The sequence below is a fragment of the Metarhizium acridum genome (genome assembly GCF_019434415.1).
Source record: "Metarhizium acridum strain ARSEF 324 chromosome Unknown scaffold_587, whole genome shotgun sequence".
Taxonomy (NCBI): domain Eukaryota; kingdom Fungi; phylum Ascomycota; class Sordariomycetes; order Hypocreales; family Clavicipitaceae; genus Metarhizium; species Metarhizium acridum.
Window position 1 is genome coordinate 1,133,713 of NW_027094049.1, and position 14,322 is coordinate 1,148,034.

The 14,322-nt window shown below is 43.1% G+C and overlaps 3 protein-coding genes across 3 annotated transcripts; 1 reads left to right on the forward strand and 2 right to left on the reverse strand.

Annotated features, from left to right (window-relative positions):
• Positions 1–8,372: 8,372 nt before the first annotated feature.
• On the forward strand, positions 8,373–9,367 carry J3458_022069 (uncharacterized protein; the record flags this gene model as incomplete). Its single annotated transcript, XM_066122907.1, has 2 exons — positions 8,373–8,639; positions 8,690–9,367. 2 exons carry the CDS (start codon positions 8,373–8,375, stop codon positions 9,365–9,367), a joined length of 945 nt encoding a protein of 314 aa, XP_065972128.1.
• Positions 9,368–10,766: 1,399 nt separating this feature from the next.
• On the reverse strand, positions 10,767–11,336 carry J3458_022070 (uncharacterized protein; the record flags this gene model as incomplete). The annotated part of the gene is made up of 1 exon (XM_066122908.1): positions 10,767–11,336. The coding sequence occupies one exon, from the start codon at positions 11,334–11,336 to the stop codon at positions 10,767–10,769; it is 570 nt and encodes a 189-aa protein (XP_065972129.1).
• A 56-nt stretch (positions 11,337–11,392) lies between these two features.
• J3458_022071 (uncharacterized protein) lies at positions 11,393–13,831 on the reverse strand (the record flags this gene model as incomplete). Its single annotated transcript, XM_007811122.2, has 1 exon — positions 11,393–13,831. One exon carries the CDS (start codon positions 13,829–13,831, stop codon positions 11,393–11,395), a length of 2,439 nt encoding a protein of 812 aa, XP_007809313.2.
• Positions 13,832–14,322: the final 491 nt, after the last annotated feature.

A 14,322-nucleotide genomic window follows, 5' to 3' on the forward strand; every position in this document is an offset into this window, starting at 1 on the left:
GGGAAGTCTATCAAGTGGCCCCAAAGCGGCTTCAGTGTGATCGGAGACTATCCATTTGTGGCGACGCTACAATAGTTTAGATAAACAATGGTGTCAGCTGGGAGAAACTATCAGCAGAAGTATCGTATTTATGGTGAGTTAGACAATGATCCAATTCCGGCGCTTGAAGCTTGGATCCTCAATCCACGATCCAAGACCAAATCGCATAGTTTTCTTGGTTCTGGCCTCTTTGGTTTGCAGTTTCACAGTGGGGTGTGCGGCTCTGAATTAGAATTAATTGTTATCCAATAGCGGCGTCGCGCAGCGCAATTAATTTCCAATTCGGGATTTTGATTACTGGACTCCACCATTGAGACCTGCGATCGGGGCACCTAGCATCTGGAATTGAGCACCTCCTCTAGGTTTCGTGTAGCGTGTTTACTAAACGACGCTTACAAGCCGTAGGTAAGCATCAATATTAAATATATACATACATATATATGCAGGTTTAATTTAGCGGATTTCAACCTAGCCTAGGTGTTTAGTCAAATTCGAGTGCTATTTAGTTCAACGAATGACTCGGGAACCCCTGTCTTGGATCGCTCCAGATTCATCGGTGGCCTCTGCCGATAAGGGAGACACCCTCGTGAGGCGGTTTGCCATATGGAGGGATCTATTGCGGATGAGGAGCGACGGGAATTCTATTGTCAAATGACTTTTAATGAACACTTTCAACAACTCACCCTTCTTGACCTGCACACCTCGTCTCCAAACATTGCTATATCCTACATGCATTGGGCTTCTTGGAAGATCCATATTCGCTTCAATAACCGTAATAAGCCACACGAAACACATTGGGAAGAGGTAGAGGAGGGGGAGAAGAAGAAGAAGTAGATATACTTAACGTGGCAAGATCACAGCTAGGAAGAGTACAGATGGACAATCTTTCGGAGAGACTGCGGAGCTCCTCTGGATAACGAAGCATACTTGGGGAATGAGCCGCCGGAATTTTACACTTCTAGATCAGAAGACCAATGAGATTCTCGCCGAATTTATTAGCTATAAAGATTTGCACATGGGTGGCGTGTTGAGGATAAAGACACGTGAGAATGGATTTGATCTCTGTGGCCCCAAAATCCTTATGCCATTCTTGGTCGTATATGAAACGCTGAGGGGGGGATCCCATCGCACTATGTAGAGATCTTCAAAGGGCAACACGATGCATCATTTCTGTTACGGAACACTTGAATTCCGCTACGGCTTAAGGTATCCAAACGGGATTCACTTTATGCAATCACGTAAGGGTAGTTAGTATGCGCTAATAGTATTTGGAAATCTTGATCGGTTCCAACCAAGTAGTCGTGAGTCTAATCTTATATTGTAAATGAGATTAAATACCTTTGAGTTCCTTAATATTGTTGTTACCTAGATTGCTTTTGATGAATACGGGCAAACTCGGGAGTCCCGTGGCTCAAAAGGCTGTCTTCTTAAAATGTACTTTCAAGGTTCTTGATACCAATTTATCTCACATACATGAATTAGCCATTACGTTCAAAATACGTACGGGCCCGCTAAGGACGAGGCCGGTTTTATCTCGGGTTTTAAGACTTCGTTGCTGAAGTCGGTCATCTGGAAACCTCAGTCTAAAACCGTGTATTTATACACGGAAATAACTGTTCAAACGTGTCCTAAACAGTGAACTACATTAATCTGGTGAAAGCATCACTGAAATCTATCTCACCACGCAGTCAAGCCACTAATTTAAGTGAATGCCAATTTCCCGCAAAATCCACAGTAGATAACACCTCAAAATGCCTAAGAGAGGACCTCGTTCGGCCTCTTCGCACCACATGTTCGACACACGCCAGCATGAAGCAAGATCTGCCTCACAGCAAGTGCTGCCCACTGACACACGGCCTCGTAACACCGTCGCTTCTTTAAATCGTCTGTCGTCGTAGAAGCAATCTCCAATTTCCCCAAACAGATAGTAGGCATCATCTGTCTTTTGCTCATCATTTTGATACAGAAGCCGCGTCACATGTGGTAGGTACTGTCCTCAACTCATGGTTAGCATGGTTGGTAGAAGGGAAGATCCTTGCAAGATGACATATCGCATCCTTCACCACCTGCTCCATCCGGCCCTGCCTCTTGACCCATTCTCGCGTGGCAATGTGTACAAGACTGTGCATGTCAAACGTGCTACTATCTCCCCGACGAAGCAGAAACGAGTAGCTGCAAAGCATGCCAACCGCCCACTCCATCTGCTCAGGTTCCATATTGAGCAATATCGATCGTGGAATTGCTTTCGGCTCAATGCATGATATAAATGACAACAGACTGACCGCGGACTACCATTCTCGACTAACATCAGAGTACGAACTTGCGTGCGCATACCTCAATGACCGACGGATTAAGGATTCAATGGAGATGTTCGAGCGGGTGGTGGCAGTTCGAAAGGAGACGTTGGATGAGAAGGACCATTATCGACTAGCATCAGAGCAGCAACTTGCGTGCGCATACCTTAATGACGGACGCATTGTGGCTCTGGAGAGTGAGATACTTGCTCATGATGACCCAAGAAGACTGTTATCCGTTGACTGGCTTACAGAAGCATATGGGAAATGTAGTTTTTAGACGAGACTACATACAAAGCATGGTCTAAACGTTCAGACTTTTCACACTTTATCTTTGGCGTGTTATGAGCTATGCTACCTACTCATGATAAAAACAGAAGTAGCGAACTCGCCCCTGTGGTTAGCATGACCGGAAGAAATGCGCCTACGCCACAACAAGCTTTTTTAGAAGGCGTTTACAAATTCTCTTGCGCAATAAACCATGTCACAGCTATGGCCTGCTAAGCTAGACATTGCCGATGCCCAGAAATTGTCATGACTACTGGATGAGATGGTTCGAGACATCTATCCAACTACTGAACGACATCGTCACGATAGCTCACACTCAAAACTAACAACGGCCTCCAAAGCATTGTACTATCTTCTACACGCCCCAAGGTAACTCGAGACAATGTAGTTCATTAATTTGCACATCCCTGTAAACATACAGGCACACATATTTTTAGATCAACCCATTTTACCTGTATTAAGACAAATAAGATCGAGATTAAGAAAGCAAACAAAAATAAAAGTGAATAAAGGGGAGAATTTAATAGAGAAAATTTTAAACATATAGGTAATTGATAGTAATATTCGGAGATGACTCACGTGACGCTAGCTACTTTCGTAGCTTTACGCTATATACTCGCTCCACGTGGTTCTTAGAAGCGCCTAAACTAGTTAGGAAGTTACCCTAATACTTATAAGTTAATTATTAGCTTATTAGTTAGTTTAGTTATAAAAAGCAGCTTATAAAGGAGGTTAATATTAATTATAAGAGAAACTATCTATAAAGGTAAAGTTAAAAATATAAGATAACGCTTAATAAGCTATTTATTAATGTTATTTACTTAATCTTATAGCTAAAGTAAGATAATTAAACCTACGTATCTCCTTATTCCACGTAACTTTATTATACTTATTAATAATAAGCTTCTTAGCTTCTTTTAGTGCTTAAGTTCCCTAAAGGTTCTTAAGAGTACCTTAAGTTAGCTTTTAATAGATCTTAAATTAAATGCGTTCTTTAACACTTAATTAAATCGCTTTTAAGCGTAAGTACTTAAAAACCTATCTTCTATTAATTAAGGCGCGCTTCTTTTTAATATAATGTTTATTAAAGCTAATAGTTCTTCTTATATTCTTCTTTCTCTTTTAATTACCCCTTTAGATTCTCCTAATAGTCTCTTTACTATTTACTACACGTATTATAGTACCTTTTAAGTTAGTTTTTAGGCTAATAGTTCTTAATATTATATCTCGTAAATTTAAGTTAATACCTTTAAGACTACTTTTAAGGATAAATTAAAGATATTCTTAAGAGTTTTACGAGTTAATACTTAGAATAAAATTATAATACCTTATATTAATAGGTAATAACTTAACTAAGAGTATAAAAGACTTCTTTATAAAGATAAAGAATTATAATAATAAACGGTAATAAGTAAGGGATAACTAAAAATACTTCTTCTTTAAAGTAATTTAATTTATTCTTATTATTATAAAGTTAGCGTTTACTTAAAGATAATAAACTTAAAGAAGAATAATAAGAGAGTTAAGTAAGAACGTTTAAGCTCCCTTTATAAACGAAAGGGTAAGAGCGCTTTATTAATAAGAGTAAAGGGAAGGCTAGTTAAGTAAAGGTAAGCTAAGAATAATAAGTTATAAGTAAGATTAAATAAAGATTTAAGTTCTTACTAAGCTTTAAGGGTAAGTATAGTCCCTTTTATACTTATTACTTATCTTTAATTACAGGTTTAATTACTTTTAAAACGGCTAGGCTAATTACTCTCTTTTATTAACCTAAAACTCTTTATTCACGTAAGAATTAAATAATAAGATTTCCTAATTTAAGTTACTACTAGTATATACGTAAGGTTATAATAAGGCTATTTTCGCCCGTTTATATAGAAGGGGAGCTAATAGTATAGTATTACTTACCTTTCTCTTATAATTTACTTATTATCTTCTTATAAGCTCTTTTCTATATTACACCTTAATAGGGTTTATATTTATTAGAGCGATTTTAGCATTTAAATATAAGATCTTATAGACCTTTATAGCTTTAAGAACTCTATTACCTTTATAAACGTTTACTATATAGGTAATCTAGCCTCCTATACCCTTAATTTTAACCTTTTTACCCTCTTATAAGTATACTAGATATAAGATTAGCTTATTAAACAGCTTACTATAAGTGTTTAGGTAATAAGAGAACCCTCTTTATTTATATTATTAGTCGTATAAAAAATAAAGAATATCTAGTAAAGACTTTAAGTTTAGGGTGTAAACTACACTATAAACTCTTTAAATATAGCTACTTTAAGTATAAGAATTCGCTTTAATTACTATATCTTTAAGGTTTATTCGCTTATACTTAGGGTATAAGAACTAGGCTTTAAAGATATATATATATAAATAGTAAATATATCTTATAAGCGTTAACGTGTTAAAGAAGGTTTTATAGCTAAAGAGATATTATATAGGTTCCTTTAATTTCTTTTTAAAAGAATAAATATCTCTAATCTTACTTTACTTACTTACTCCGCTTATATAAGCAATAAGACGATTAGCTAGGCTAGAAGTAATATTAGTTTAAAATAAAAGACTAGCTAGTTTAATAGTATAAGCACTATTATTTTTAAACCTCTTTCTTTTTAAATTTTACACCTTTTATTTAAGATATACTATTAATTAGTTTATTACTTATAACTTATTTACTTCCTTAAAGTACTTGTAGCACTTTTCTTAAACTTATAGCTTCTTTAAGTAATTTAAAATATATTTAATTTACGATAAGACTTTCTTTATTTCTTAATTAAATAACCCTTTTTAAGCTATAATATATCTTAGCTCCTTATAAAGCTCTATTATATCTTTTCTTAATTTAAATTAATTAAGTTCTTTTTTAAATAAACGTATAAGCGCGTTTAGTTTCTAATTATAAAAGCTATTAGAAATAGCTTTCTAAAGCGCTATATTATATCTTACCTTATTATTAAATATAATATTCGCTAGGTTTACACGTATTTTAACTTACTAATAACTCCGCTTAAAGACCTTTATAAAATAAGATACTATAAAGTTTTAAAGTGCTAATTAAAGATATTCTATAGATAAATAGTTAAAGGTAAGAAAGCGTTCTAATATAAAGGTAACTTACTATCTAATCTACCTATTACGCTAACATAAATTAAGTAAAGATAAAGGCTAGATTAGGATTCTAATACTATTTTTACTTTATTTTAAAGATTAAGAAATCTACGATAATTTATTAATATAATATACTTATTATTACCTATAAACTCCTCTTTCTAGCGTAACTCTATGAAGTTAACGCTCTCCTTAAGTGTTTTAGGGTTAAGTACTTTATTATAGGTTATAAAGCTAGCCTTAAAGGTATTATCTCTTATTACTTAAACTATAAATATAATAGTTAAGTATAAGCTTAACGTTAAAACTATAAAGAGTACGTAGCTTAAGCTATATAGTATAAATACTATACGTTAACTTATCTTTTCTCTTACAAGTAATAGATTAAATTATAAGAGCTATATACCTTAAACGCTATTATCGCTTAATTTTAAGCTATTAAAGCTTATTATAATTAACCTTAAACTAGTATATAATCCGCGTAATAGATAGGTTAACCGAATCTTTAACTTACGCGAGTATTACGTAATTATACTTCTTTAATTTTAACGCGCTTAATTACTAACCTTCTAGGCCTATTTTAATAACGTATATAATAAAAGAGAGTCTATTATTAAGTAAACACCTAATATTATTCGCTTTCTTTTATATAATAAAAAGAATAATTAAAATATCGTTTATAATCGCGTTATCTTTTTAAAAGATTTATTCTAAGTTTAATTTTACTTTTACGCTAAACTTAAAAATCTATTATAGTTATTTAATAATTAAAGAAGTCTAGTATTAATAATAAGAAAGGGGCTAAGAACTTACACGAGCTATCTTATAAGTAGAGCTATAGGTTAATAAAGTTCTCCTAAAAGCATACTTTAATAACTAAATTCTAGCCTTCTCGTAATCTTTAAGCCTTTTTAGTTTTATAATTTAATTATTCGTATAATTAACTAGTAAATATTATACGTCTTCTATTATTAACGCGTAATTAATAGTATATACTTTCTTATATTTCTTAAGGCTAAGATAAGAACGTTACGTAATAGACTACTTCTAGTATTATCTAAGAAATCCTTAAAAGAAGGCTTAAACTTCTAGTTTACTTAAGTAAAGGTTAAACTATATATTAACTAAATTAACTTTAATATAAGCGGTAAATTTATAGGAAATAAAATTAGTAATAGCTCTTTTCCTTAAAAATAAAGAGAAGCGGGTAATACCTCACTCTTTTTACTTCTATTAGATTCTCTTATAATGCTACCTTATTTTTAGGTTAAGGTAGTAAGCCTTACTAAGTGGCTTCTCCTAATACTTTTATACCGTAACCTTAATAGTATCTTTATTAAATTAACGCATACTTAGGCGGGTAAAGCGAAGGAAAGACTTTAAATCTTAAGGCATAATAATAAAGTAAGCGAAGAGAGCTTTAGCGGTAGTACACGCGAATGAGAAAAGGGGGGTAAAGGACTAAATGTTATAGACGCTAAACCACCCGAGGATAAAGGAAAGGGGGAGAGGGGCATTTTATCTAGTTAGCCTATCACTTAAATTTAATTAGGCTAATAGGGCCCTATAGTACACGTAAGCATTCTTAAGTGGGATAATTGTAGGCTAACTAACACGATACATTAACGCTAGAGCGAACTAATATACCCTATAACTAAACTAATATAAAAAAAGACTTATTAATAAAACTAAGGGGAGAAAAGGGGGTAATAGTATTTAGCGTCTCCCTTAAGCCTAGCGAGGATTTTATATAAAGGCTAGGGTTAAAAATAAGTAACATAAGGGTGTGTATTACTACGCGGCGTGCGATCTCGTCTATTACCTAGCGCTTTAATATTAAAGCGAAAAGCTAGGTTAAAGAGCTAAAACGATAGCAAAATAAGGAAATAAAGAGAACGGGAAAAGCGGGTTTAAGCGAGCGTTTCAGGTAAAGGTTAGGCAAGTTCACATTTTAAACGCGGTATCCCGTCTAATCTCGTACAATAAACTAGCGAGCGCCAGATTAGTAGTTGGGTTAGTAACGACCAGCAAACACCAGGTGTTATATGTTTTTTTTGGCCTTTTAAATAGAAGTTAGCCAGCTAAGTAACCGCAGTGTACACCACCTTGTTATTGGTCAGGCCACCGCTTAGTGACCCACCCATATCTTCTTCGGCTCGCATCCCTTTGAATGTGATAAGGTGCCAGCCAGGTATCGGTCCCCAGTTTTCTGCGATACCTGGCGGGTACCTTTTTGGCAATAAGGTCAGCCACTCAGCTGCGATATGTGCGATGTAGCTCTTTGTAACTCACAGGATTACTGGTACTTCTATCATCATATTATTTCTAAGTGGGGCTAGCGTAAATGGAGGGCCTCCGAAAGACTGGCAAGAGTAGAAATAGTCGATTCTAAGGGTGATAGGCGACCGTGATTCTTGTAAGATAGGTGCAAAAAGTGGTTATTTGGGTGATCCGGTTATATAGGTGTCCAGGTGGTGCGAGTTCTACGAGTTCCAAATAAAGTGGAGCGAGGTACGAGTAAATGCGTCACGATGACGTTACACTTGGGTTTCCGCAATATATATTAATCTGTGAAAAAGCAGTATGATTTATAAAGGATCTTACGTGGCTTATCTAAAAGTTATCACTACCATGGTTTTGTTTGATCCTAGCCCTCTCATTACCCTCACCATCGACATTATCACGTTACACGGGCTCTTGGCAGAGAGGGTATGGGTATTTAAGCGGTTTTGGGCTCTCATCCATCTGTATGGAGTAGTATCTGGATTTACTGTGGGGTTATGCGGAAGCTCGAATGTCTGGAGTGTGGAAGCCAAGGTCATTGGGGACCTCGATGAGAAACAAGCACTGGACTTCAGAAAGTCACTGCAGGGCGAATGTTCCATGATAGCGGTAGCGGTCGGTTTCATCAACTAATAGCGAGGTTGATTCGTACTAACGGAAAATAGGGAGCACTTGTGGCTCAGATCGCGATTACGTCACTGTCTTTGACTGATCTCAGCCAAACTCACTGGGTTGCTCGGGCGCTATTCGTATTCAGCCTGATATCATCCCTAAGCTCCGTTAGCTGCGCGGCTACTCAACACATGGTGATGGCACCTCTTGTAACGGGGGACGATATTCGGGCATGGATCCGGGGAGGTTCTACTACCAGTTTCCCTCTCACGTTGCGCTCGTATAGCTCACGAGTCAAAGTGATTCGGCCTTGCAAACCCGAGGAGCTCGATCTAGAATCTCTCGATCGCCAGAGCCAGGTATCTTTTGACTTCTCGTTAATGAGGCAATGTTTTACACCAGGTGTTATACCTGTCATCGCGATGTCAGGCCCCGTATTTCTACTTGCCATGTCTGTTTTGTCAGCGGTTATCGCTTTTGGGGTCTACTTTGGCTTTATCTGGACTAGAAATCTCGATGTGAATGCTGGTTTGCATGATAGCAGGAACGTTTTCATTGTGTATATTGTTACCCTTGGATTGTGCACTTTGGTCTCCCTTTCGCAACCAATCCAGGACGAAGAGCGGGGGTCAGAGTATGAGACTGTTAAGAAATACGCACAGCAGTTTATGGAGAACCACAGAGATATGAATTGGCGGCGGCCAGGATTGCCAGATGGAGACCGAGTATAAGAATGGAACACCCTGCACTGTCGGTGGAACTCCCTAGAGTTCGCTGAAGTTGAAGAGGAGAGGAAAGGAAATAACTTGTCAAGAAAACCAAATTCGTTGCGCAAGAATTTGCCCATCTCATCTCAGTATAATTCTAGTTTATGGACCAAATGGTCGCATAAGCTTCCAGTATAACTAGTTTGGCATCAACCCTTCTGCGACACCTTTATGCGGGCTGCATCTAGCAGCCTCGGCGATGTGGGCGTAGTCAGTTATCTGCTCAGGATCACGTCGCGAATGAACTCTCAAGTACAGAGGCCAGATTTGGGGCCATTCTGCGTTGTGGGTGTTCGTTCGCCGGTGGGAGCTCAAGGTGGTGCAAGTTGTACTATTTTGGACTCGGGCGGCGGGCGACCGGGAGACGGGAGCAAGCGAGAAGGGTCTGGGGTGATGTGCAGCCTAGCTGCATCTGGCCTAAATAGGATTCACGCGGGCCTTGGCGTTAGGGTTCGAGATAGTTTCTCCGTGTAAAACATGGAAGCTGTTGTGAAGAGCTAGAAAAGGTAGTATTTTTAAGAAGTAGATCGAAGAGTGTATTTAAGCTTATTCTTCTAAAAATCTAAGTGCTTTGAATTGGTCCAAGGAAAAATACTCTTTGGCAATTGGTTAACATAAAAACGCCACTAGCAGCAGCAGCCACAGCTAGCAACAGCGGCCGCCAGACAGTAAAGGCGGCCCCCGGAGGGTGTAATAAAGGCCAACATGTTTTGACTTAAGTAGTCTGGTCATTCTCGCCCGCTTTGCCTACCCCTAGGACAACTCGCTCGTTGGCATTAGTGTCTTGTATAATTATAAAAGAGGATAAATCGTACAATCGTCACGGGGCAATTAGAACAAGTGTATTTAGACGTGTCATGCAAGACGCTAGCATGACACCGCGTATAAACACTGCACACTGACGACATTATCACAGCCAAACTCAGGTACAACAACCAATAATGTATTAATCCACAGCATGCTACCAATGCAGATAGTTCATCAGGCATCATAATCCGTCATCTCGGTCATCAGAAGGGAAAAAAAAAGGCCACAGCGCCGCGACTCACATCGCTCGAATCCTCCCATGCATGGCCACCAGATCCTTTTTGTCTATTGCCCAGAATAAGAAACAACAACCCGTCTTAACCCGCCCCCATTCTTCTTTTCGCAATGAGGATAAAACAACAGCCAGGCAAAACAAGTGCCCCTTTTGGTACACAGGCTTCCGTCCACCACCAAGCAGATACGATGCTGTCCGCCCAACTTCAAAATTGGCCCAACTCGACGCCCTTGTTCCTGTCCTGTAATCCCGGGGGTACTGTGCTCCAAACAGCCGACATGCCTGAAATGATAACAATCGCCATGGTGGATGTTGTATTGTCTACATGGGTAGCTCGTCGAACTGAGAGACGAGTTCCCGAATCGTCCAGCGCCACATGTCCTGATCTCGAGGCCCGCGGCCAACCCACTTCTCGCACTTCTTTCGCCATCGTTCTTCCTCTTCACGCTGTCTCCTGACAAACTCGGGGCCGACATCAAACTCTTCGCCCACGAGCCAGTCGTCCTTGACGTCGCTGACGCGGCCGCCCTCTCCGCGGTCTTCTTCTGCGGCATTATCGTCCAGGTCGGGAATGTCCTTGAACACATCTTCCTCGTCGTCGAGTGCATCAAAGCCATCCAGAGTATCGCCCGCGTCGGACTTGGTCTTGTCCTGTTGCCCCATCCTGAGCCAGCACATGTTTTCTGGATCAAAGACCATGCCGCCAACAACTTGGACGCCCTTGGTCGCACTGAAATTGGCAATCAGCGCAGGTCGAGGAGTAGTTGCCTCCCTTTCACGCGTGACGTGCGTGGACGCAGTTGTGGTTGACGGGGTGGCCACTGTGGCATCGAACGCACTCAGCGCATTCTCATTGCCTTCCCAGCGGAACGTCTCGGCGTTGTAAAACATGCCGTTCACGACCTTGGACTCCTTGCCGGCGTTGAGGTTGGCAATGAGATGTGGCTTCAGCTGCTGCGGCCGCTTGGTCTTTTTTTGGAGCGAATGGTTGACTGGGGTAGATGGGGCTGCTGGCTCACGTTGGTCGTCCTCGACGCGAGCGCACCACCACCACCGCCCTCTCGCTGAGCGGTTATGGCAGACAGAGGACCGTGGCTTGGCGCACGGTGAGCCAGAGACGTCTCTCGGGCAATGCGACTTGCGGCCGTGTCGCGCGCGAATCGGGGAGTTGCCGCGGATCTTGACGGGAAAAACGGACTCGGCGGCGCCGGCGTCGCGGTCCTGTCGGGCAGAATATTCTGGTACAGCCGATTTCGAATGGTGGTCTTGGTGCCGCTGGCCACAGGCTGCTTCATGAATCGCGTCTCCGTCTCTCGCGACGTTGGCAAGTCATCAAAGCCGTCGAGCTCATGACCATCGCCAAAGTGCTTCTTGTTCTTTGGCTTGCTCAGGCGCTCCCAGGTATCGGCGGCAACCTTGTATCGGTGCGGACTGGGCGATCGGCCCCCCGACCGGGAGAAGGCCCTGGAGATGGGTCGCAGATCGATTGCATTCTCCGAGTCGTGGCGTCGGAACTGGCGCAACGTCTTTGAAGCGACGTGGTGCGACTGAGACTGCGACGCACCGGCCGGCAAGAAGGGTTGAGGTTTCCGCGTCAACGACGCAGGACTTTCGGTGACGAGGCCCGGGCGCTGCCGCTCCACGGGTGTCTTGGGCCTCAACCCAGTTTGAGGTCGTCCCGCCTCGGCCCTTGACGGCGGTCTGTCTGTTGCTGATCTCTGAGACACGGGTCTTGGTGCGGTGGTTGTCGAACTCCGAACCGCCGGGAGAGATCGCTTCTGCTTCAGCAGCTGAGAACTGGTGGTCGGTGCGTCACCTCTGAGAGACGAGAATGATGATCTTGAGCCAACTTCTCGCCCTCGCGGTGCGGAAAGGGGAAAATGTCGTCCGGGAGAGGTTGTCGTCGGGGTGGGAAGACTGACAACCGACGACTGGTGTGAGTGTCCAAGACGAGACTGGGAACGGCGACCACTGCGCGAGGGAGCCGCTGAACCGCCAGATTCATAAACTGGCTCCAGTGACGTCGAATGGGCCCGTTCATGGCTCAAGCGAGGGATTCTGGTCTGTGTTGTTGGCTTGTTCGTAAACGTCAGCGACACGGCAGTCTTGGGCCGCGCAGGGGACGCAGGCTGCGTCTCCTTGACCTTGACGTTGCGATGCAGGGTCAGTTTTCCGGGGCCAAACACGTTTCCGTCTCCAATGTCGAGATCGTCAAAGAAATCCTCGCGGTCAGCCTCGGCCTGGGTAGGCGGCGGCTTCTTGGGGGCTGGTGGAAGCGGCGACGGCAACTCTTCCGGGATACGCTCTGGCGAGAAGCTCTTCTTGCGCTGTTGGAGACGCTCCTTGAAATTAAACGGCCCAGCGGGCAGGACAAGACCTTCAAACGTCTCGTCCTCGCTCTCGGCAGTGATGGAGCTCGAGATGCTGGGGCTGAGTGCAGAGGCCGAAGAGCTCCTGTTTGAACGGCCATCTCGCCTAGTACCGCCGTATCGAGTGCCGAGACTGCCCTCGCCCCAGTCCAGGTCGTCGACGTTGGACGACGGCGTCTTTGGAATATCTCTCCTAGTAGACAGTTTCAACTTTCCGTCAGAGGGCAACTCCAAGTCCTTTTCAAAGTCGTCGTCGGGTTCCTTGGCTGTTTCTGATTTTTGCGGCGTGGGAGGTGTAATGAAGGGAACGGGCTGCGGAGCAATTCTGCCCTTGGAGACTTTGATGGTAGCAATGCCGTCCCCCAAAAAGTCGTCATCTTCTTCCGTGTCCTTGAACCTGTCCAAATTGAGAGCGGATGAGAGCGCGCTCGTGTTTGACTGTGCCGAGAGCCTGCGCTGTGGCTCGGGAAATGATGGCAGCTTCATGGTTCGGATGGGACTGGCCTGCACCGAGCCCGCGCTCACCTGGCGCAGCGTTTCGGGAAACTCGACGTCAGTCTTTGGTCTTATGCTGAAGCTCTGCGAGGCTTCCGGGAGCTCGAGGTCGTTTTCCCAGTCGTCCTGGATAATCTTGCGGATTTTGCGACCCCCAAGTCGCTTAATGGTGCCGCCCATGAGGGCAGACGAAGGGACGTTTTTGGGCAGAGGAATGCCAGCATGCTCTGCGGCAGCAATGGCGTCCATGGTGGAGGATTCGTCATCGGCAGGCAGATGCAATTGCTTTTCCTCGCCGTGCCAGGACTCTATCTCAGACCGGAAAGAGACATGAGAAGACGTAGAATCCCGCCGCCTGGACGGAGGCCGTGACAAGGCGCGGGAGTTGGTGGGACCAGCCGCGGTCGTCAAGGAGGTGCGAAATGACAGCTCATCACCCTCAAGCACCAGGTCATCATCGTCATCCCAGTTCTCAATCTCATCCCCCACGGGCTGCCGCGGTTTTAATCGTAATGTCTCCATGCCCGGCAGCGATGCGGGCTGGGGACGTGCTGTTGTTTTGAAGATTTGTGCTTGTTGCCGGACAGCACCCAGCCAGCAGCAGCTCAGCTGTTGGTGTTTCGGTGCGTGTTTCGTGATGTGCGACGTCGCCCACAGCTTGGGTGTCAATTAGGCGAACTCATAGTCGTCCACAGCACTAGGTTGGTCGCGTTGTGGCAGTCTCGTCGATTGCAAGCAATCGGTGCGAGAAGCACAGACGGAGGATTGACGCCTCGCAGGGTTTGTCGGTGTGTGTTTGGCCCCCTTTTCCCGAGTCGTCGCAATGGTCGCAGCTGGCAGTTGTCGTGCAAAGTGGTGCGGAGGGAGGGTGGAGAAGGTTGAACGGTCGCAGGTCACGCTTTGTCGTCGGATGGTCGAAGCTACGAAGGTGGCGAACGGGCACCAGTTGGGATGATCCGGAGTCGTCAATGGGCGCTGGTCGGGGCAGCAGCTGTCGACAAGAGCTGAGCAAA